Raw genomic sequence first — 23,541 nt, 5'->3', positions numbered from 1 at the left:
ATCGCAAGAGGGCGCTGTCTAGCTGTTTTAGCCTGCCTCGTCATAAAATCACAGCATATTTATTGAATTTTTTTGAGAGAATAAATCTTCTTAAGGTTCTCTTCTTGTCACCAATTTCTGTTTTGAGACGTTATTCGGTCTTAAAAACAAGCTAAAGCTCACAAACAACCTCAAGACATTTTAATGAAACTAAATGCACTATAGAAACTCTATTTAATGTGCTTTATTGAAAATAAATAAATAAATCAGAAATCAGCCATTTTTGAAACTGTTTTTCTGCATAATCGTCGCTTAACTGAGTAGAAAAGATAATATAGAAATTAAGTTTATATATTATCTACTTTTAAAAGATCTACTTTTTGCAGTGTGTGCTGTTTTGAAATAACCCCGAGAAAAGCTGTGCATAAGAGAGAAATGTTAAGCTGTGAAAGAGAACACGAGTTTGCTGGGACACGCTTCCTTCTGTTCAGGTAAGAAGATGCGATCAAATCCAGGATTCAACATTCCAGCACAAAAGCTGGAAAGCCGAAAGCTGGAGGACAAACAAACGGAGGTACCGTAACCAGACCAGCAGGTGTCAGTATGAGTCTGAAGACACGTCCGGATCGTTACCTTCACCAGAACACACACTGAAATAAGGGGGCCCTCGAAGAGTTTTATAAAGCATAACGTGAATGTGCGTGTTTATATGTTAAAATCAGATTGTCAAAGTATGGCTCACTCTTTGTCTCCTCTGATGGTACCTGTTCAATATCTGCATGAAGTAGTGCTGCTGGACTGTATGATGCATATTTGTCATAATGTGCATACTAATGCATTAGTAAAGCTTTTAAAAAAGTCTCCACATTTGTCTCAATGCTGACTCTCCATCATATGACCATCCATCATATGTGTGGCTTGAGACATGCCTGCATCTACTTTCCCACTTGGTGTCCCGCTGCATCCGCTTTCTACTGCATGATCCCCCAGTTTTATCTCCCCTTCACTGTCAGGCACCTTTGACCCCAGTGCCTGCATCTACGCAGTCTGAGGAAAGCCGCAAACCTTGGCCACAGTGATTCCACTGAATGTTAATCTTAATTACAGCAGGGCGGAGACATTGACATTTTTCTTGGAGTCGAAGGAATTACCCCTATTCTTGTTCAGTCTGCGTCCTGTGTGTAAACATTGTGATTGTAGGTTACAGTGCGTAAACGTGGAAAATGCCCATGGAAGTGTTCCATATTTTGTGACTCTCACCCTCTTATTCTCCCTTCAAGCACTTTCATAAAACGTCTCTGGGCCTTTTTTTTTTTTCATGGGCGAAGAGGAGGAGCAAGGGGTGGGGTGGGTGTAAGGGGCGTGCTTTAGTATATAATACCTCTCCCTGAGAAGTTTTGCCTGTCGCCTAGTCTTTGGGACAGCTTCTCACTCACCATCTCTATAGTTTAACCAACTGGGAAACTAACTCACCTGCAATTTCTCCAACCAAATAACTCCCAACATTTTTGACTACTGCCATCTGACATGGAAACCCAGCAAAGATACGGACATCACTCACTTTGCCACACCTGCCGGAGAACGCAGAACAGCCGAATGAAGGTAACCAAAGAACAAGCAAATTGTTTTATACTCTCCGGCTCTGCCGTGTGCGTAATGAAAGACGTCTGACAGGGTTATAGCGGTGTTGTCTTGGTTTTATAAGTAGGAAAACCAGTTCGGGTTCTGTAGATGCAGTGCTCGCATCAGTTTTGTGCAGTATGAGAACCGGGACATCTTTTGATTTGTATGCAGCAGAGAAAGTTCAAGATGCATAAACGGCGAGGAGAAGCTTTGAGGCGTTTGGGGTAGAAAAAGAACAAGTAATTTTAGTCTTCTCGCGCCTGGATGGTGTCGTGGACACGGAGCAAACAGCTGATTTTTTTACCGGCAGATAGGGGGCGGCAGGTTTGAGGGTCAGTGAGCTCATTCCGGGGTGAGCAAAGGGAAAATATATGCTGAGTTTGGTGTTTTCGGCTAGTTAACTATCGAGCAGCCGGCCTTGCAACTTCAGGAGGGTTGTGTAAGAGTGGGAAGCTGGTGATACTGGCGACTTGTTTTTTTCCTCCAGAATAAGCACTTCTTCAGGTGCGACAGACATGACAGCAGCTGATAATAGCGGGCGGGGAAGGTGAAGAGCGGGTCTGCATATTGCGACATGATTTGAGATGATTTTCTTTTTCTGAATTTCTACTTTGTCGAACATTTGAGCACGTACACCGTACACACGGGAGCCTGTGATGAAGACGGTACCCTCTTCGTCTGAAAAAAACAAAACAAAAAAACAAAACAAAAAAAACCACACAGTGGCTGATTTTGATTAAAAAATGGTATTTTAAAAATGTCATTAACTGTTATTTTGTTAATGATTTCTGCATGCCACAACTTTCTGCATGTCATGGCTACATTTGGTGACCCCCATGCTTCATTCCGCAGGTCAAGAGGATGTCTTCGACGAGTCGCGCGCTGCTCTTTGCACTGGCCCTGACGCTCTACGTAGTGGAAATGGCCTCGGCGGAGACGCTGTGTGGGGGAGAGCTGGTGGATGCGCTGCAGTTTGTCTGTGAAGACAGAGGCTTTTATTTCAGTAGGTTTCAAAGCATTACAAGTTTTCACGACGGGCTGCGTGAATGCTCATTTGCCTGTTGAATCTCTCTGTTGTTCGCTTGCACACATCTGTTTGGAGCAGAGGTGGGAAGTAACGAAGTACAAATACTTCGTTACTGTACTCGATTAGAGTTTTCAGGTAGAACTTTTGCTCCCTACATTTTTAAACACATATCTGTACTTTCTACTCCTTACATTTTCAAAACAAGCTAGCGACTTTTGCTTTAATCCGTTTGAGGGTGGTTATTATTTCACGTCATTGAGCCTTCAAACATCAAACCGCAATCACATTTGCGTATTAATCACCAGTGGATGTCGCCCAAAAAGAGATAAAAGAGGCAAAACCGAGTACCATAGTCAGTGGTTAAAGTTGGAAGTTTTTTTTTTAAAATTTGTTTCTTTTTTTTTAAACTTGTTTAGGACAAACAGGTGAGTTTGCTGTACTGTGATAGATAAAGAACAATGTGTGACTGGTACACAGTGGCTGTGTGCTCATGGTCAGAGGGAGGTTACATCAAGTGCAGCTGATGTTGGTGGGATTTATTCACTGAATTCTACCTTCATATCAACTGTATATTGTCTAATAATAAGGACAGCATAAACAGTGGATGGAAATCAGCGAGGACGATTTATGCAACATCTGCTGACATCTTGTTGAATTCAGCAAAGAGCAGCAGCAGTGCAGATCAGCTAATCACAGCCTGTACACAAAGAAAATCTACTGGAGCTCTCAGTAGAAATTCTCATGAGTTTCCCCCACATTGAGCCATTACAGCTGATTTTAGGATCCCCCACCTGCTGAATCCCACTTTAACCTCTTCCCTACTCATTTTCCTGTTTAAAACAAATATAGAGACTTTTTATTTTCCTCCTTTTTCTCTAAAATTCAGACTGAAATTCTATCTACCAATATTATTTAATTATTACATTAGTATCACACAAGGTTCAGTGAGCTTTGCACAAAAATAACTGGTAGAAATATTCCTCAAAGAGCTACTTTTACTTTCTTACTTTGAGAACATTTCAGAGCCTGTACTTTTTCACTTTTACTTGAGTAAAGAAGTAGCTTCAGTACTTTTACTGGAGTATTTTTTAACACTAGTGTCTGTACTTCTACTTAAGTACAGAATGTCTGTACTTTTGCCACCTCTGGTTTGGAGAGCTGAGACTGTGCTGCGGTTGTGTGGTATGCGTGTTTGCTATTTTTCTTTCTCACGCACTCACTCACACTAGCGCGTGCGCATACACACAGGGGGAGATTATAGCCAGCTGTGTGTCTCAAGACCTGGTCCAGGCTTCTCTCTCTGCTGAGTCTGCTTACAGCCCATACCTCTCATTGCATATGAAAGACTGGTGAACTGCAAAGGCACACACACGACTGGCGACACAATAGGCTGCTTGTTTACCAGTAAAGTAATAGCACCCCATGAGGCATACCAGTCACCTCAGCAATAGTGTTCCCAGGCCAGGAGACCACACTGATGAGTTGGTTGAGGTGGGGGGTTGTTGATGTCAGGCTAAGAGAAGAGATCATCAATTCTAATCATTGCTTCCATGAAGATGGAGTAATTGTAAAGCAGTGTGTGAGGAAGCATTGAGGTAGCTGTTAATCCTAAACTGCGAACGCTTCTGTTCGCACAGTCTGCACTGTGACATACATAACTTAACCTTCCTCTCAATAATCTGATTTCAAACACTTCAGCTGAAAAAAAAAAACAATTTTAGCTGTTGCTTTGAAAATCAAGGTGTTTTCTTTGTGTGCTGCTTGCCACAGCAGCTTCTTTACCAATCAGGAAGATCGTTATCCAATTTGGGCCAACATAGATGTGCTCCCTTCTCTTTGTCCCCCTGCAGCACATTTTCGTTTTCTTCTGCTATCAAATCTGGCCATCCCATGAGATTTCTCAAACATTGTGTGGGTCACAGGACAGCAAACAAGGCCTTTATTCATTGTGGATAATGTTCTCCTGTGCAACATGCTAACCATCCAACCCTTTTCTTCTACACCTTTCTCTCTCTTGCTTTAGCCCTCTTTTGTTATGCATTCTTTACCTCTGTTTTGACCCTCACATTCCCTGTCTGCACCCATCCCCTTTCTCCTGGTATCTCTACTTCCCTACTGTTCCTCTCTCGCTCCTCAACGTCTTTATCTTTGCTGACTTGGCAGACAACAAGGTCACAGAAGAGTTTTCCATTTTATATATTTTGCTATGCCTAATATACCTGCGAGCTTAGATGTCTTTGCTGCTCCCCTTTGGTCTCTACAGCACAGGGTGTTTACTTGTGTATTCGCTCATTTAAGGACTTCCAGATAGCCCTAATCAGATTATCCTCTACAAACAAAAAGATTTGTTGCAGTTGGCCATCGAGTTCCTTTTATCCTCTTTGCTCCAAGGGCTGCTATGACTGTCGAAGTAATCCTGCAAAAACAACCTCGATTCGTTACTGATGTTGTGTTTGCAGTCCCTAACCTCTACGTCTTCATTCCTTTTCGTATTATTCCTCAGGTAGGCCAACCAGCAGGGGTAACAACCGACGCCCCCAGACCCGTGGGATTGTAGAGGAGTGTTGTTTCCGTAGCTGTGACCTCAACCTACTGGAGCAGTACTGTGCCAAACCTGCCAAGTCCGAAAGGGACGTGTCAGCCACCTCTCTACAGGTCATACCGGTGATGCCCGCACTAAAACAGGTACGTCTAAGCAACAACAACAACAGGCCAGTATGGGAAATAGTGCTAATCCCAGCTCTATCTGTCCTCCCATCTCCTGTGCCCCCATTCACCTCTGAGCCTAGCCCCTATGTCACTGACTCTTGAGTACAGTGTACCCATGCTAACGCAGTTATATCTAGTTAATTGGCCAATGGAAAGCACTCAACTTACAAAGAAAGTGCTGACAGTCATGGAAAACATCACAAAAGTCACAACACGTTATATTCAGGAAAAGGGGGGGGTGTTAAGTGCGTATATATCCTGTAAGATGGTGGACAAAATGTATTTGTGCCTGTCCCGAACCACCAGTTTCAGATCTTTTTAATGGATTCACAAGAGCAGTTGCTTGCCAGACCTCTTAAATCCAGTTAAACTTTTAAAACAAGCCTAAAAAAGATGTTTTTGTTTTGACTGCTCATAAAATCAGTACTGGTGGCATGACACTGCTAAAAATGTATAGATATAAATACCGTTACTGAGGAAAGTAATAGGCATTTGAAAGAAAGAAAGAACGAAAGAAAGAAAGAACGAAAATAAAAGGCTGTTAGGGACTTAGTTTGGACATGTCTCTAGTTTTTCTGTGTTGGGAGAGTTGATGGGTACAGCCTGCTCTGAGGGCCAGCTGTTCTTGGGCTATTGAGAAGGCCTGGAGTGAATGAAGGGGGATAAACACTCTTCAAGTGGCAGGACCAAAACAAGCCATTCAGATCTAGCACTGGCTACTCACGCATAAATTCTAGCTCCATTGCGACCCCTCCCGCTTTGTCCCTGGTGCTCAAGACAACACCTAGCATTGTTTAAAGGAGTCTTCTGCGTAAGAATTGAAGTTTGTGAATTGTGTTTATGTGCATTTCTGCGAAGGCTACAAAGTTCAATGAGTGTCTGAGTGAGTGCCGGCTCCTCATATGTATATGAGACAAGTGACCGCCCTTCCCTTTGACATTATGTTAAAGAGGCTGAACTAAGCGCTTGTTGACAGCTTCTCCCAGTCAAGGAAACTAAAACAAGGACAAGGCGAATCTGTTATGACGTTCAGCGCTCTAAGAATGACATTTGATTTCCGTTTCACTGGCCCAAAAACGACTGAATGTTTTCACATAATAAACAAGGCTTTCCTCCATTGTAATAAGCACTTGAACAATATCTTATCACCCTAATGAACTGACTCCCTCTTTTCCCTTTTCTCCTCTATTTTCGCCCGCACGCCACAATAGGAAGTCCCGAAGAAGCAACATGTGACCGTGAAGTATTCCAAATACGAGGTGTGGCAGAGGAAGGCGGCCCAGCGGCTCCGGAGGGGTGTCCCCGCCATTCTGAGGGCCAGAAAGTTTAAGAGGCACGCGGAGAAGATTAAAGCCAAGGAGCAGGCTATCTTCCACAGGCCCCTGATCAGCCTTCCTAGCAAGCTGCCTCCCGTGTTGCTCACCACGGACAACTTTGTCAGCCACAAATGAGCCCGCTGCCAGCCCTTTGCACAGACAAGAGTTTTGAGGGTGAAAAAAAAGACTAGGGGATTATAGCTTTGTCTCTGACGTCATTTCTGTGGCAGTCCTCTTTGACCTCCCCTGCCCTGTCTGAGCTCACCAATCCCTCCCCCTGCACATATCCACTACGTCTTGAACCCCTGGCCCTTTTCTAATGCCCCCCCCCCCCCGAACTCCCCCCCTCCCCACCAGCCCACCCTCCTCTGGCACACAGACATGCCTTCACATTCTTCCTGTCTGAACTCTTTCTCTCCCACTCTCTTTCAGTCACTGATACAAAAGGCACAAACACAAATGTCGAACAAAAAGTTAACAATTCGGCTGAATGCGGTTCAGGTGGATCCTTAAGCAAAAGACAAAAAGAGAAGGGAAAAAGAAGATGAAAGAGATCGGTCGTTTGCAAGTGTCAAGAGGACACCTAGCGGAATGTTTTTTGTCCTTGTGGAAGACAACTGAAAGTGAAGAGCTGCTTGCATGAAAGAATCCATTCCACATCATTTTTCCTGAGGCGATAAGAAAATCTCTGTTAGTTCTTTAGTTTGCACCTCTACCTATAAAGGGACTTCCACACTGTAAGGAATTATTTTATAAAATTAGATTCCTGTTCCAGCACCTTTTGATCACAAACAAAAAGCAGAAAAGAGTCTGCAAAATTGCACATTGCCACGGATTACGTCAAAGTAAAGAAAAAAATGGCACTATTTTTTTATGAACAATGAACGTGTAGCTTAAAAAAATGTCATGGTGCTAGCTTTGGGAATGGACTCAAAGAAGAGGTGGAAAAGCACGTTTTTTTTCTTTGAATTAATAATTAAAGCTTTCCGTTTTAAGGAAAGTGTGACTTTTTTTAAATAAAATAAAGGATATGGGGGAGCTCCTGGCAGTGGCAATGTCAAGGGGGAAGAGTCACTGAGGAAAAATATGGGCTGTGTTGGCATCTAGGCTCATGGTGAGTGCTAGCGGCTGCTATTTACTAGTTTGCCAGCATAAGCAGCAAGGGATGACCCGAGACCTAGTCCCTGTTCCTCCTGTCCCTCTGAGGCTGCTGGACACGTGGAGCACTATGGGGACACATACGGGACACCATGGACCACCTGGATTGGGACAGTACTATAGTTTGGGGACAGTACTTCCTGTTTGCCATGGCTTTGTGGACTGTTCTGGCAGGAAGTAACATGGCATGGACTAAGAACGAGTGGGATAATGATGATTATATTTTATTTTTTGTCTTTTTTCATATCAATGTTTCAATGAAAAAAAAAAAGGAAAACCCTGTCAGTTTCTGGTACCGTGACATTCCTGTTTTTCCAAGTTAGGCTTTTTTTTTTATTGTTATGATGTTATTTTACAGTTATAAAGAAAGGGAAAAAACAGCAATAATGTCAACTAACATTTTATTTTTATTGTATATCAGTAGTATTCACATGCTTTTGCCTGAAAACAAATACTTGAAACTATATTTATATATATACACGTCTACATGTATATATATATATATATCTATATATAGATATATATATAGATATATATATATGTATGTATATATATATATATATATATATATATATATATATATATATATATATATATATATATATGTATATATATATACATATATATAGACATTCATATATAGATATATATATATATAGATATATAGATATACTATTAGTTTCCAGGGACGTTGTGTTATTTTCCTTTAGTCTGAGCTGTACCTTGCGTAATGAGCCGCCAAGCTTTTTTGTTCGTTTGTTGAAATACAAATAAGGGCACTGTATAAAGGCATTATTTATTTTGTTATAAAATATATTTGAAAAATTGGTCCAAATAATATACGTAGCACTGATGCTCAACTGCTAGATTTATTTTGTATGATCTCTGTTTTCCAATTGGAGTTGTAAGGCTTTTTTTTGTAGATGCTTTGTACCAAAAATGTTGTTTTTTTTTCCTGTTTCATTTGCCATAGTCCTTTAAATTAATATTTTAACAGCAGCATAGCCTGGATTGCTTAGGCATGTTATGTCACAAAAATAGGCACATACTCTTAATCTGTTGGTCTGCATGGATTTCCAGGAGCCTGTCAGGGTTGTCTGAGAAAATGAAAGCATCAATGAGTAACTTTTTCATTGCTGGAAAAAAAAAAGAGAAATAACTGTTCAACATGGATATTACTCAAACCCACTATGTTTTTTAAGCCACTTTAGTATTGATGGTAGGGGAGGGGGAATGACGAGTCCTTCATTAAACTGTGTTTTTATAAGTGTGCATGGTGTCCTATGATCTTCTAAGGAACATCTAATGCAGTGCCAGTCCCACTGATACTCTTAGTTGGGTCATGAGGCCATAAGTGTCCACTCAGCTGTGGAGTTGTGGGTTTGCATTACACATGACCTAACCAAGTCATCCTATTCATGCCAATGTTGGTGTGATGCTAGCAAACATCAAAGGTCATTTGAAAGTCACTGTCTGTCAAAGAGAGACTATCTATCTATCTATCTATCTATCTATCTATCTATCTATCTATCTATCTATCTATCTATCTATCTATCTATCTATCTATCTATCTATCGAAGTCTCTTTTTGGTATAGCACAGTGACTCTGTGCATCATCAAGATATCTTGATCTTGTGCATCATCAATATGCATCTGTATTTGCATTGGTATGTGTGTTTGGGGTTCGGGATTCATCCCTCACAATCTTCCACTAATGCATCCATTATGCATTTACTGAAGGGCTATCATGCTGAAACATTTCTGAAGCACTCAGGAAAAAAAATGTGCTCTCTAAGGGAGAAGTGGAATCGTTGCTGAGTTTAAGAGATAATCTTGTTGTGGAAGGTGAGCTGAGGTTGTTACCCATACCTGGCCACAATAATATAGTTCTCTGTAACAAACCACTGAAGCCCATGTCAGAAGCAAGGTCATCCTGTGCCACATTATCACAGTTTCCTCCTCTGTTGTGTCATGCATCACCCCCATGAAACGGTGACTCAATGGATAGTTGCCATATTGTGGTGTAGAGTCGAGAGAACACTTGTGTCTTTTTTCTGTCAGAGAGATCTCAATTATCAAGGCTGCATCTTGTCTCTAATTATATTCTACTTCAGTTGTGCAACAAAGCAGGCAGTGCAATTATTATTATTATTGATATTATTATAATATTTTATATTTTATTTTATATTTTCCTGCTAGGACTGCATTCATTCACTATTGTAATGTTCAAACAGGCTACTCTAGTGTTCTTATGAATGGCGTGGAAGACAACCACTTCTTTTCGCTGAATATGAAGAAATATCTTGCTGAGCAAAGGCAACTTCTTCTGTGTCAGTAGATCACTCAGCCTGTGTGTATTTTATTGATTTAACCTCTGCACGCTAGGACGTCCGAAATGCACAATTCATGTACTTTCATTTTTAATATCAATAAAAAAACATTTTATCAAACATTCAATGCTGATTCGCTACTTTGTTCTGCACATTTGCCTGCCTTGGATGTGTGCTTACATTTTTCTTTATATGTGCATTTTTGAAATCCCTTTATATCGGTTAAACCTTATGTACCCTATAAATGATTTATTACATCTTCCTTGCAAAAAATCTCCAGCTGCTTTTAGCACCCACTCTCTTCCTCTCACTCACACCCTTTTTCTTCTCTCTGTCTCTCTCTCTCTCTCAATCTGCCTGCTCTTCAGACCTTCTCCTTCTGCATGCCACACTAAACCTGACCTGTTCTCACTGCCTTTGGCACACCCATCTGAACATCTATCCATCCATCCTCCAGTGGCTTGCCAACTACCGGAGTAATCTCCCCTTCAGAGGCCTATTTTAGTAACCGACATGTCTCAAATTATCACATGCATATTCTGTAAATGGCCCAACCTTTCATTGTTGACATGCATACACACACCCACCCATGAGATGTCTGTTGCCAGGCAGATTTACAACATACTATCTTTGTTCCCAGAATGGAACAGTTTGGGGCACAGGGGTTATCTTTGTTCAACGGTTTATTGAAGTTCTTTGCAGTGTTTTAGGCTGGAATCAAAAGACTTTGAATTTTACAACCATAGGTGGAGGATCTATTTTTCTTTGGCTTTGGCGCAAACTTTTCTCTTACAATGATGGGATGCACATGTGTTGCTTCTGGCAACGTGGAGAAGCTGGTGGGCTAATGTACAGGAGCTCATGTTCTGTGTTTTATGGTCATAAATCGCTCTATTAAATCACCTTTGCCTGTCTCATGAAACCTTATTGCCCCACTAAGGAGTTTGTTCCCCCTCAAAAAACAGGGGAAAACACTGGAAACATATACTATCAAAAGTGTTTTGTTTCTGAAGCGTGGCTCGTTGCGACGATGTGAGCATGTGTGCTTTGCTCCATACTTGTTCCCTGCAGCCAGGATGACTCTTTACAGTTTACATATTAAAGCAGGAACTGTGCTCCTCAGCATCCAAAGCAACACAAGACACCAGTCAAACCAAAAAATCTAAGGCTAAGGTGTGAAGTTTATTCAAGGCTATACTGCAGTAGTGTAGCACAGTCTATAAAGAGACATTGCAGTAGAGCTGAAAGAAATTGCATTTTCATCAATGATTTCATTATTGAGTATTAATCCCTTTGTTACATAGAACAGAACAAAGCTTTTCTTCCCATCTGTCCGAGGTATGCACGTAAATTCAGCAAGGGCATTTTTAACTTCTTAAATTTAAACGTACCATTGTGTCTAAATCTGGAGCTGGGACATATTGCCACTATAAAATTATCCTAAATAAGTAAACAATAGAGACAGCACAAAAATTGCCACCTCAACATAAAAGTGGTGGAGACAAATATGCCATAAACGCAAACCCACGTATCCATCCCCAACAGAGAGGCCTCCTGAACTGTGGAGTGGAGATGTGGGTGGCACAACTCTCCCAGGCCTGACATTGGAAACTGCCAAAGAGCACACTAGAGTTAGTTGTGGTTGGCCGGATGCACGGGATGCATGTAAGGCCAGGCCAACTATTGAGGCACAGGGTTTGGCAAGCCCAGACCATCACAGCCCAGCGTGGCTACACAGGCCAATTAAGATGGGCCTTCTCCTCTCCTTTCTTCTCCTCTCCTCCTCTATCTCTCATCTCTCCCGCTCTCTTTATCGCTCACTTTCTCCCTTGTACTCCCTCTCTCGGTCCTCACAAAGCGTGCTCACACATTCCTCTTTTCCCACTTTGTCTCTCTAATTGCTGTGGACTGAAAAGAGGATGGAGAGAAGGCAACGAGATTGAGAGGAAGAGACAGTGAGAGGGAGAATTAGAGGGAAAGGGGGTCATACCACAGAAGCTCTATGTCCAGGACAAACTGTATTGGCCATCTGGAATAGTCAAAACTCTTGCGTGTGGTGTTTATGGTTACAAGCATCTAACACTTCTTCTGTCAATAATGACACAGGAAGATAGTCATTTGGCTAATTTTCACCCATAGAGCTTAAGTTGGTAATGCAAAACATAATTCAATCTGCATCTTTGCATGGGCTCTGAGGTGGTTACAGCAGAGGCTGAGTATAAAGAGGGGATTGTGTTTCGTCAGCGCCCCACAAAACTCCACAATTGTTGATTCCTAATCAACCAGGAGCTGTGACGAAGCTTTCCTAATTATGTAACCGTAGGTTCGGACATATTAACAATGAAGTGGAAGTTTTAGTGGAATTTCTCCAAAGTAAAACTATGCGAGGAGAAGAGAAGGAGGTCAGGTCTTCTTCGTGATCCTGTGTGTTTGTTTATATTGTTTACATTGTATAGTTTGTTGTCATAAGTCTTGACTTTTTTTCTCGTTCTTTTCAGTTGATATAGACTACATCAGAGTTTGTAAGTGTAAAATAAAACGTTGGGGGGTGTGACGAGGTGAAAAGAAAGAAAGAAAGAAAAAAAGAGCTATATGGGGACAGAAAAACAACTCCACAATTTCAGTGTTTGTCTTCCGTCTTTGTCTAATGGTCACTTAAAAACCATGAGAATGATCCATACAGCCCACTCGCACACTAAACATAGACAGTTTTGAGTGCAACATTTGTAAAGTTTTGCAATTTTGAGGCTTTTGGTGTCTTGGTCAACAAACACTGAAAGGTCATAGATGGCAGAAACAGAAGAGCAACGTGGATGTGACAAAATGTGATGGACTGTAGACTGCAGGGCCTGAACATGGGAAATGAGGCGGTTAAGCCATATAAAATCAAAACAAAGGGGGAAGTGGTTTCCATTGTGGTCACTGGGTCATTGCATGACAATTTCCTCTTACTGGAAAACAAGGGGGTCACAGCTTTACACTTAAATATACTCTGTGTGTGGTGCAGACTCTGCCTGGGCTATACTTACTCACAGGGGTTAAATGTTACACTCTACGGGCTCTTTAAGGATGTAAAACTATCTGCACTTTCACACAAACAAAATTAGTGCGTGTTATCCATACTCCCCAACTCAGATTGCCTTCATCAATTTTATTCATTTTTGTATGCTAAAGACTTTTATTTAATTGGAGGTGTTGCAGGAAAAGTGAAGTGGGTGGCAGTAAAGATTTAAAAGCGAAACGCTGCACTTAATTAAACAAGGTCAGCATCTTGGAACGTTTAAAGTTTCAGAGTTTTTAACTTTAACATTATCCAGGTGGGTCCTTACTTTGCTTTCTCAGCGCATTCATCATTGTTGCATGTCAATGTCAGTATGTGGAGGTCACCGGGGCACTACCCGCAACTATATGCACACACATGCGTGCGCGCAGGTAATGCATTCCTGTCAAGATTCATTAAAAACATTAGAGGCGGGATGGGTGAAAAAGTGTGGGAGAAAAAGGAATTCTTTTGCACTGTACTGTTACAGAAAAATTCAAAAGAAGCTAAAGGCAGACAATCACCGATGCTGGCACTTGTTGTGGCAGTAGAGGCACAATAAACCAGGCAGCACAATAACCAGGGACACTCCCCGCTATGTTTGAACAACATATAATTACAGATCAGGATAGGAGAGCCCATTCTGAGGGGAAAATAGCAATCTCTCTTAATTACAAGGCAGGCCATGATCCATACCTATCCCTCACTTCAAATAACTCTGCTGGAAGACTCTCTGCTGGAGTGGCTGGCAAAATTATTTCTGTTCAGGTAGCGCTAAGCAGCACAAGCTCTGAAAGGACTACCAGCTAAAAGGAACTCCACAGACCGATGAGTAAATTCACCGAGGAAATTCCAAGATTTTATTGCATGAAATAAAAAACAAAACAAAAGAAAATTTGCTGATGCAAAAGAAAAGAAAAATAATAACATAGCAGGGAAACAATCTCCGCTAACTTCTGCTCAACATGTTTCTCCATTTTTATAAACCATGCGCAAATCCCTTTGGAACTTATTATGGGTTTTGAACAACAAGTGTTGAGTTGGACTTTTGTACATCTCTTGAGCAAGTTCCAGGTTGTGCGTCCAGCTGTCGGGCTCTCACACACAAAAACAGGCTTCAGTCTGAGTCCCCAGTGAACAGCGTCGGCTACGGTAGAGGTTCCTCTCAGGCCAGATGAGCATGCTAGTTATCTTCCCCATATAAACAAGATAAGCTCCATTTCTTTGGCCCTCACCAGGGTCCAGAGGTTAGAGAGTCCATTCTTTCTATTACGCTCTTATGGTTCCTCTCTTTGACCTTTTAATTCTTCTTTTTATTTTTATTGTTTTGTTTTGTGTGTTGTAAGGATAGGTGCCGTGTCTGCTTATTGTCTGACATGTAACTTCGTCTAATTTCAGTTCACGTCAATTTTATTAGTTCGCACCAACAGTCAGCTCAGTTCCCTAGAGTTCACTGGAATTTTGTTTTTTAATAAGTGCAGCAGTTTATCCCGTAAACAAGCAACTTTCTTAAGAATGACAGACATTCCAGATATTGTCGGAGCCCACACACCAACACAAGCAAACACAGACGCACAACAAGGAGAGTGAAAATATTTGTGAGGAAATTGCTCGAGAAGGACATTGCAACTGTGCCATTTGGCTGCACCAAACCATTGTCCGCTGAGACTTGCCATGGAAGCTGGCAGCAGTTGTTTGTGTCTGCTGTGCCATCGTTCAGCCCAAGACCGTCAATTTCATTCTCATGCTTCAGTGAGGTGGATGGGGAGGACGTCCAAAAACGTATATAGTCTCTACAGTGCATTGTGTCTGTGTGCGTGCATGCATGTAATGCAGTGGCAACATTATCCCCTCAAATTAACGAATACATGTACGCAAACACAAACTAATAACGCTGCACATGCAAACATGCAAAGCAGACATGTAAACATGAGCACGCACATTCACACACACCGCTCATATATGAACACATGCGCACATCTATGCACATGCATTTATGTACACTGAACTCTGCTAATGATGGGTGGCAGTTCGATGCTTGTGTGTGTGTTCCAGAAGAATTGGCATTACCACTTGGGCCAAATCAGCCGCCAACAGCAGCAGGCTATTAACAAAACTGTTTCTTTGTTTGCTTTTTTTTTTCCCCCAGTTTTTTTCCTTTTTTCTTTTTCCTCTTGAGAGGCGCCAAGCAATTAATGGTCTGCCTATGGGAGACCAGTAAACCGTGCCGCACATATGCACATTAATACAAGGCATGGAGACAGAGCAGGTTACACCATGACAAAAACATGCATTATGCATACATGTAAGTCTGAGCAGTATTAGAAGATAGATGAAAGAAAAGAACACCTGGCATCCAAAATACCAAGATACAATTTGTGTTGGGAAATTCAAAGCTTCCAGGAACATACAGGGATGAAAAGCTGTGTGTATTTATGCGGTGGATGGTAGGTCAATAGTTTCCTTCAAGACATTATGGAACAGACACAGCTTTTGCTATTTCTGTCGCTGCCAGGAATTAATCTGTTAGTACAAGAAAAAGAAGAAAATATGGTTCGCTCACTGGCACGAGGTGGTAAAACTATGGCACTGAAGTGCAAACAACTTCTGTTAAACAGATGCTATCACTGTTATATTGTGCCACTTGAGCAAAGCTGATAAGAAGCACATCAATATGAAGACAGAGCCAAAAAAAAGGGAAGAATCAGATGACGTTTGCATAAAGCACCTATGACCTGCCCAGCCAGGTTTAAAGCGAAGCGTGAATTATTTTTATGTAATACGACTGTTCTCAAGCTGATAAAATCGTACTCATTAGCTTCTTGTAAATGTGTTCTGAAGAATTTACATGTGAGCAGCTACAACAGATCTAAGCCACTGAACTGGCTGTCTGCTATTTTTCATATAAAACAAAATAGCTTAGCCACGTTTAAAAAGTTTAATAAGATTTTATATAATTAAGTTGAGAGAAATGTAAAAAAAAAAAGATTATTATGTGTGTGTATAGTGCAGTTTATCATTTTCATCATTTTCAATGCATCCTGCCGTTCTGACAACATTGCATTAGTGAGCATTAAGGGCTAATGGCCTGCTGCCAGCAGACTCACAGGACTCCGGTCCATGGTTCAATATCTACACCTCCCCTTTCCAATGGTACAAAAATCACTCCTCATATGGAGTAAAGCAAAGAGAGAGAGAGATAAATGTGGTGAGAGTGCAGAGTGGATGATTCTGATTAATGTTCAGCCACATCATTCTAAACAGAGGATGTGGCTGAGCCATAAAAAAGCAGAATGTGAGATAATGTGGATTTATAGACCTTTGGTGGTAATGAGTACACAAGCTCATGTAATTATAAATAAGTTGCAAGCTGCTCTCATTTCAGGCTTCAAAAATATAAAGTCGGTGTCTTTAGCCATTCACAGAACAGCAAGTTCTCATCTTAGTCCATCTTATATCACCATTCTGTCTGATGCAATTTTGTGCTTTAGTAATAACAGAAGCAGACAGCTTATGTTCCTGTTTTTAAAGACTGATAGAGTCCACATGGGTGATTCAACCAGCTGTTTTTGGAAAAGTTGGCAAACTTTATTTCAATATTGCGCTATTAACCCCACACACTTACAAATGGGATCCCAATGGCCTTTGAAAAGCATCCTTATGTGACCAGTTAAGAGTGAGACTTGTATTGTTGTATCATGGCATTGTGCATATGACAGCAGTATTTGAATGCCCTGGAAATAAGAACAGACTAATTCTGCTATACAGATGCAAATATACATGAACACCTCTTCAGATGGAGCATCAGCCTACACTGCAAAGCAACTCCCCCAATGATGTACTCACCCGCAAGTGAAGGTAACAATGAGGCACACACTGAGTCAGATGGCACCACAAAATGAGCTGTCTTGTTGTTGGTGGCCTTTTATTCAAGTTTGTGTTGTGTGTACATATGAAGTGCATGCATATGGCTTTGATTGCCTGGTTTGAGGGGTGGGGGGGTTGCATTTTTTTTGTTGCCCTTTCTAGATTGTTCACTTCTGCAGCTCTAATCAGTCCAATCAACCAAAACTATGATCACAATTTTACAAAAGAGTCAATCAAATCATTTTTGATATGTTTTACACGGTTACATTGCAAAGTGACAAGTCAGTGATATGCAGATTTTCACCATATGTCAAAAATCAGCTGCTTGGTGTCACCAGCACAATACCAGAGAGTAGGTGATAGAAACACAAAGCTACTGTCATTAACTCAAAAGTTTTTTTTGGTAATTTCCTGTTCTCACTGAACACTTACTCCCCTCTGGGTTATTGAAAGATCCTAAGAAATTACGTACCTTACAACAGTGGTTCCACCTTAACTAGACGTTTTGGGCAGGAAAATTAGCTGCAAATCCACATTTGTCTCCCTCTACATGTTGGCTAATTTCATATTGTGATATGTGCATGATCCTAAATGCATGTCTGTGCATGTGCGTTCATGTTTAGTGTGTGTTTATAACCATGTATTTTTTGCTGGTATTTGTATGTTAAGTGTGTTTGTGAGAAGTGGCTGCGACAGGCAACCAAGAATTATCCAGTGGCTTGCACCCCAGACAGACTGTGCGTACACAGTGTGTCAGGCTAGTAATTGTGGGCTCAGAGGGAGAGAGGCTATACCAAGTTAGCCTTATTATTATCATTAAAGCGAGAGTTAGCTTGCTGTCTGAAGCTAGGTTGAACAGTGAGATGTTTCTCCAGACAAACTGCTGCTTACAAGCCTTCTGTTTGTCCCATGTGTGCTCGGTGAATCAACTGCTGCCTGGCAGTATTTACTGCCAGGTCATCACTGCAAATAACCACGTCTTTATTTGACCTCCATTACGAAATTAATTTTTAAATATTTAAAAATATTAAATATTAAATATTTAAAAATGAAAGATTGTTTGATTGTTTCAGGCAACTTTCTCCCCCAGCAGTGTGTTAGCCCTATAGGTTGACCACCTGTGTACTTCAATAACCAATGAAGGCTGCATAGTTTTCAGGTGCTGAGAGCTAACTCTAAATATCTGTGTATGACAAATTGTACCTGTAGTCCAACTCTGGACTCAATTAACACACATAACTGCTCAGGCAGCTGCTCTATGATTGCATTGAAAGTCAGAGAGTGAGAGTGGAGCAGAGGGGTTGGAGGGAGAGTAGATTATTTATGAAAATTAGATTTCTTGATTCTGCTTTTTTACTTAATTTTTACTCAAGCTGATAAAACGACACCATACTAAAATACACAGTAACACTTTTCAACTTTTCAGTAGTCTTGAGTTCCGGCAGAAATGTCTACTTCATCTAATTAAAAAGAGCAAAACAACAAAAACAAAAGCAAAAAAAAACAAAAAAAAAAAAACAGGAGCAAATGAATATCTTCAAAATGTGTCCCAAGTCATGATTACAGAACCAGCTCTGTAAACATCCTGTGGTATTTCATTCTTTTCTCTTTTTTTTTCTTTCTTTCTAGTAAATGTCTCTTTGAAAACAAGCATTATTTTCATGGAAAACAAAAATATCACTCTTACTATTATGTATCCCTTACAAGTCAGAAGGGAGACAGAGTTCTCCCCACAGACTGGCAAACCAAACAAGAAAGTGAGCAAAACAGCCCTGGACAACAGACAAAGTTTTATCAATAAAGATGTTCTTCCTATGAAAATAATCACAGCGGCCAAGCAAAACACAACGCAGGATACAGAGTTGTTGTCGGAGTTTTGCCAACAGACGTTTTTCAGGGAAGCTCTGCAGTGCAGGGGACAGGCTATGACTCCTTTTCCCTTTCAAAGTTCCTCTCCACCTGTGCTGAACCACATTCCAGCGGTATCACCTGCTCATCTGTGTACCCCAAGGCGACGGTCCAGGGGGCCCAGGGCTTTCCAGCAGTCTGTTAATAAGGGATGATATGTTTGAGGGCTTAACTTGGTTGCCATGTTGCGTCAGTTTGCTTTTTTTTAATGTGTGTGGCAGAGATAAAAGACAACAAGCGCAGAAAAACAGATGAAAGCAATAACACAAGTTGTGTAACAACTTGTGAATAAAGTCGAGCTCTGAGGCTGATATCATGAAAAATAACACCCGGAGGTCATTTTTTGTGATGTTCCTTGTTTGCCTGCTTATTTAAGCCTTTTTCTACCCATTCTATTTATAAATAAGAAATAAAAGATACAGTAAAAGGTTTTTTTGGTAGTAAAAATTTCATGCCAAAGTACGGAAAAATATAACCCAAGAACTAGACAGAAATTACAAAGGATATGTTCAATATTTCTAGCGTTTGTCTTTGGACAGGAATGGGAAGAATTTCGATTTCTTCCATTTATTAATAGCGCACGACAGAGAAGAAGCGTATGGGACTCGTGTGAGTGGTCTGTGTGTGAGTGTGTGCGTGTCAAGCGCACAACAGGTGCCAGGCATAACAGGGGAGAAAAACATGGTGGGGTTAGATCACAGCCGGGCTCCCCGCTAACGCAGTGTCACAAACAAAAAAAACCGGGACTGAGCGAAACTTTGAGCGTGTCTGTGCGATTGTGAGACTGTGTGCGACGTGTGTTTGATAGATAGAGTCTGAGAGGATGCGCACGTGCACGCGTGTCTGTGTGGGTGTGCTGTGTCTGCAGCTGTACGTGTGTAACAAGTGAAAACAGTACAAGGAAATGAATGAGGTACGCGTAATGCTTGCTGTACCGCATTGTCCATTAGGCTACAGCATGTGTGTGTGTTTGTGTGTAGCCTATGTCTTTCTGTCAGAGTTTGTTTGCTTAAACACAAATTCTTGGGAAACAATAGGGGGTATGGAAAATATTCCCTGCTCAGCTTTTGAGGTTTGTCTGTCAACATTTCAGAACTTGCCAGGCTCGTGTTTCACTCGTGTATGGCACAGACATGCATGGTTAATTTATCCTCTTATTCTAAATATCTTCCTCAAATCTCTGTATATGCAGTGCATCTGAAAAGTATTGACAGCGCTGTACTTACATAGCCATTTACTTTACTTGACATACACCAAAAGGTTTGAAAAAAGTTTCAAACCAGCAGGACTCTTCTACCAGGCCGATCTGAGTGGTCCGAGTAGCAGGGCCTCACTCAGGGACGTGACCCAACGGTCACACTGACAGAGCTCCAGCATTGCTCTGTGGAGACAGGAAAACCTTCCAAAAGCATTTTTACCATTTCTGCAGCACTAAACCAGTCATGACTGTGTGATAGAGTGTCCAGACGGAAGCCATTCCTCTGCAAAACATACATGACAGCCTGCCTGGAGTTTGCCAAAACGTACTCTCAGACCATGAGAAACTAAATTCAGGCCAAATTGAACTCTTTGCCCTGAATTATAACCATCACGGAGGAAACCAGGCACAGTTCATAATCTTGTAGCATTGAAATCTTTTGTATTTTTAACAAATTTCAAGTAAACGGCAAGATGCTGTCATGGTCGGACGGTCCTTCCCGGGGCGACCTGCCTGTGTGTATGGCTGTATCCCAATTCAGGGTCTGCAGCCTTAAAGGCTGCATTTTAAGGCCAATTACGTCACCACGACACGACGAAGGCTGTCCCAATTCGAAGGTTGCTCGAAATGCGGCCCTCAAATGCGTCCTTCATTTCCCTGAATTTTAAGGACGTGGCGGTGTATTTTCTCCTTCATTTCTGTCAAACAAAGCTGTATGAAACATTTCCAGCTGTTAGTATCATGGTTGCTAGGTAACCTGGGCAGCGCAACGGAGGCTAGACCGTCCCATTTCACAAGCCTCGCACTTCCGGCCTTAGCGGTCTTTAAGTACGTGGCCCTTGAGGATCGTTGAGGCTGCGTACTTTAAGGCTGCAGACCCTGAATTGGGATACAACCTATGTGTGTGTTTCTGTCTCTCTCCTCCTCCTCTACCCAGTGGCTGACACACCTGCACCTAATTTGCCACCCAGCTGTCACTGATCATCCTTCGTTGTGGGCTGAGGTATTTAACTGTGTGTCCAGATGGCAGTCGACGCTGGATTGTACTTGAAGCTCGGTAGTAAAGAGTGTTTTGTGACTTGTAGCTTAGCTTTAGCCGGCTAGCCTCCTCACCTGGTGTTTTTGCTCGTTTGTAGGAAGAAGAGATACAGAGCTGGAGGTTGGAGAGAAGGAGCCCGCGGGGTTAAGCTATTGGAGGAGAACACACACTTGGATATCATTTTGGAAACTCACCTGCGCACCACTGGGAGTTTGGAGAAGATCACTGTTGGACTTTGCACTTCACTTTGTGTTTTGAAACTGTTTTTGGGCACTGTAAATAAACGCACTGTGTACTTTGCATCCAGAGCTCCGCGACTGAGTCCGTATTTTCCCATTACCCGTGACAGATGTACTGCAAGATGAATCAAATGCTGATGGTCCTCTTCTGTGTTCATAATTCCAGTATTCTGACAAGATTCCCACCACTGGTTGAAATGCAGCCCCAAACATGACAGAGCCTCCTCCCATCTGTTACCAAACTATTCCAGAGTCCAGACATACCTTTTCTCCCTGTTTCTCTTCCTTATCAATGGCATCTTGACAGCCACCATACCACTGAGACCATTTCTGATAAGCCTTTGACAGTTTTTTAGGCCTACAACCTCTTCTTTAGTCCTCCACTAACAAACCAAGCTATGATATGGCAGCTTTTGACTAATAGGTCTTCGTGAATCGCCTTGTTTGTGTACACATTGGTTATTTTTGTTAGGTTTAGATACAGCACTGGTTCAGTTCTTGAATTAGGTGTGTTTTTACACTTGAATGAGTCAGTGTTAAGTAGTTTAATAAAGAGACAAACAAATAAACAAAAGATTTTTCAAAAAATATAATACACAAAAACATTTTTTTCCATAATCTATGCCGAGACAAACTGTAGCGGAGTGGTATGTCTGCAACTAATACTGTTTTAACTGCTTCAAAGCCAGATTATCAGTTAAAGTTTGGACCTGGCTGCAGAAGCCATTATGTTTGCATTAGTGGCCCCAATATACTTTGTGCTGTCCTCATATGGGCATGCTGAGCTGGATGACCCACAGCACAGATTACTGGAAGTTTCACTTCAACAGCAGTTCCCTAAAAGTCAGACTCAGACAGGAGTACATCTGACAGTGGCTGACATTTACAAAAGCGACTCATCTCACAGTGATTCATGGTGTTAACACTTAAGAAATATAGTGCACAATGTAGTGCAGCAGTAACCGAGTAATCAGTGATGAATTATGTCTTGCTGAGCAGGTGGAAAGGCCAGCCTTAAGCGCTGTGGAGAAATGTTTAAGTTTGGCGCTTTAGGTTTCGTGTTACAGTCGTACTGCCAATATAATTAAAACAAAATTGAATTTTGGTTTCTTTTCTGGACCAATGTTTAATATAACGACACAGATAAATACGTATTGCAGGCTGAAGCTTGTCTTTAATGCCATTCATGCAGGAATGGCATTAAACATACAAACTTACATTTGCAAGAACAAAAATGCAAATAAAACTGTAACAAGGTGCAGCAACTTAAGCCATTCAAATCTAATTCTTTAACATTTGTATATATTTAACAAATATGTCAGACTGCTTTTTTTGCATTTGTGCAATAACTCTAAAATTAGAAACATCCTGACTCTGTGTGATGCTGAAAAACTAGTTTATGCATTTATTACTTCTTGGCTGGACTATTGCAATTTATTATTATAGGTCTGTCCAAAAAACTCCCTCAAAAGTTGATCCAAAATGCTGCAGTGAGAGTACTGACAGAGACTAGAAAGATCGAGCATATTTCTCTGCCATGATCCATTGCTTCATCTCTACTTACCTTTTTTTCACTCTCGGAGTTTATACATCACTCTGCATTCAATCATTAGTTCTTATTAATCTCGGACTCTCTTCCACAGTGTGTTTTTTTGTCCGGTCTCGACTACCAGCTGGTCGTGCTGGATGGCTGACCCTCCCTGAGCCTGGATCCCTGAGCCGGAGGTGTCTTCCTGTTAAAATAGGGTTTTTCCATCCCAATGTTGCCAACGCTTGCTTAAAAGGAGTTGTCTGTTTTATCGGTTTTTCTCTGTCTTATTGTAGGATCTTTATCTTTAATATAAAGCACCCTGAGGTGACTGTTGTTGGAATTAAATTAAATTGAAATTGAATTGAAATTGAATTGAATTGAATTGAAATGAACTGAAATGAACTGAATTAAATTGAATTGAATTGAATTGAATTGAAATTGAATTGAAATGAACTGAACTGAATTGAATTGAATTGAATTGAAATTGAAATTGAATTGAATTGAAATTGAATCGAAATGAACTGAATTTAATTTAATTTAATTTAATTTAATTTAATTTAATTTAATTTAATTTAAT

The 23,541-nt window shown here is 41.1% G+C and overlaps 1 protein-coding gene and 1 long non-coding RNA gene across 2 annotated transcripts; both read left to right on the top strand.

The window, feature by feature from the left end:
• The first annotated feature begins 1,366 nt into the window (after positions 1 to 1,366).
• Positions 1,367 to 10,262, top strand: igf2b (insulin-like growth factor 2b). Its single transcript, XM_085167826.1, has 4 exons — positions 1,367 to 1,581; positions 2,455 to 2,609; positions 5,137 to 5,314; positions 6,550 to 10,262. The coding sequence occupies exons 1-4, from the start codon at positions 1,507 to 1,509 to the stop codon at positions 6,787 to 6,789; spliced, it is 648 nt and encodes a 215-aa protein (XP_085023952.1). The 5' UTR covers positions 1,367 to 1,506; the 3' UTR covers positions 6,790 to 10,262.
• A 10,000-nt stretch (positions 10,263 to 20,262) lies between these two features.
• Positions 20,263 to 21,502, top strand: LOC146515805 (uncharacterized). The gene is made up of 2 exons (XR_014875063.1): positions 20,263 to 21,212; positions 21,292 to 21,502. It is a non-coding gene; the product is annotated as an uncharacterized LOC146515805 (long non-coding RNA).
• The last annotated feature ends 2,039 nt before the right edge of the window (positions 21,503 to 23,541 follow it).

This window comes from Neolamprologus multifasciatus, chromosome 7 (genome assembly GCF_963576455.1).
Source record: "Neolamprologus multifasciatus chromosome 7, fNeoMul1.2, whole genome shotgun sequence".
NCBI lineage: Eukaryota > Metazoa > Chordata > Actinopteri > Cichliformes > Cichlidae > Neolamprologus > Neolamprologus multifasciatus.
Note: the sequence above shows the minus strand (reverse complement) of the source record. Positions and strands in the feature narration are given on the sequence as shown.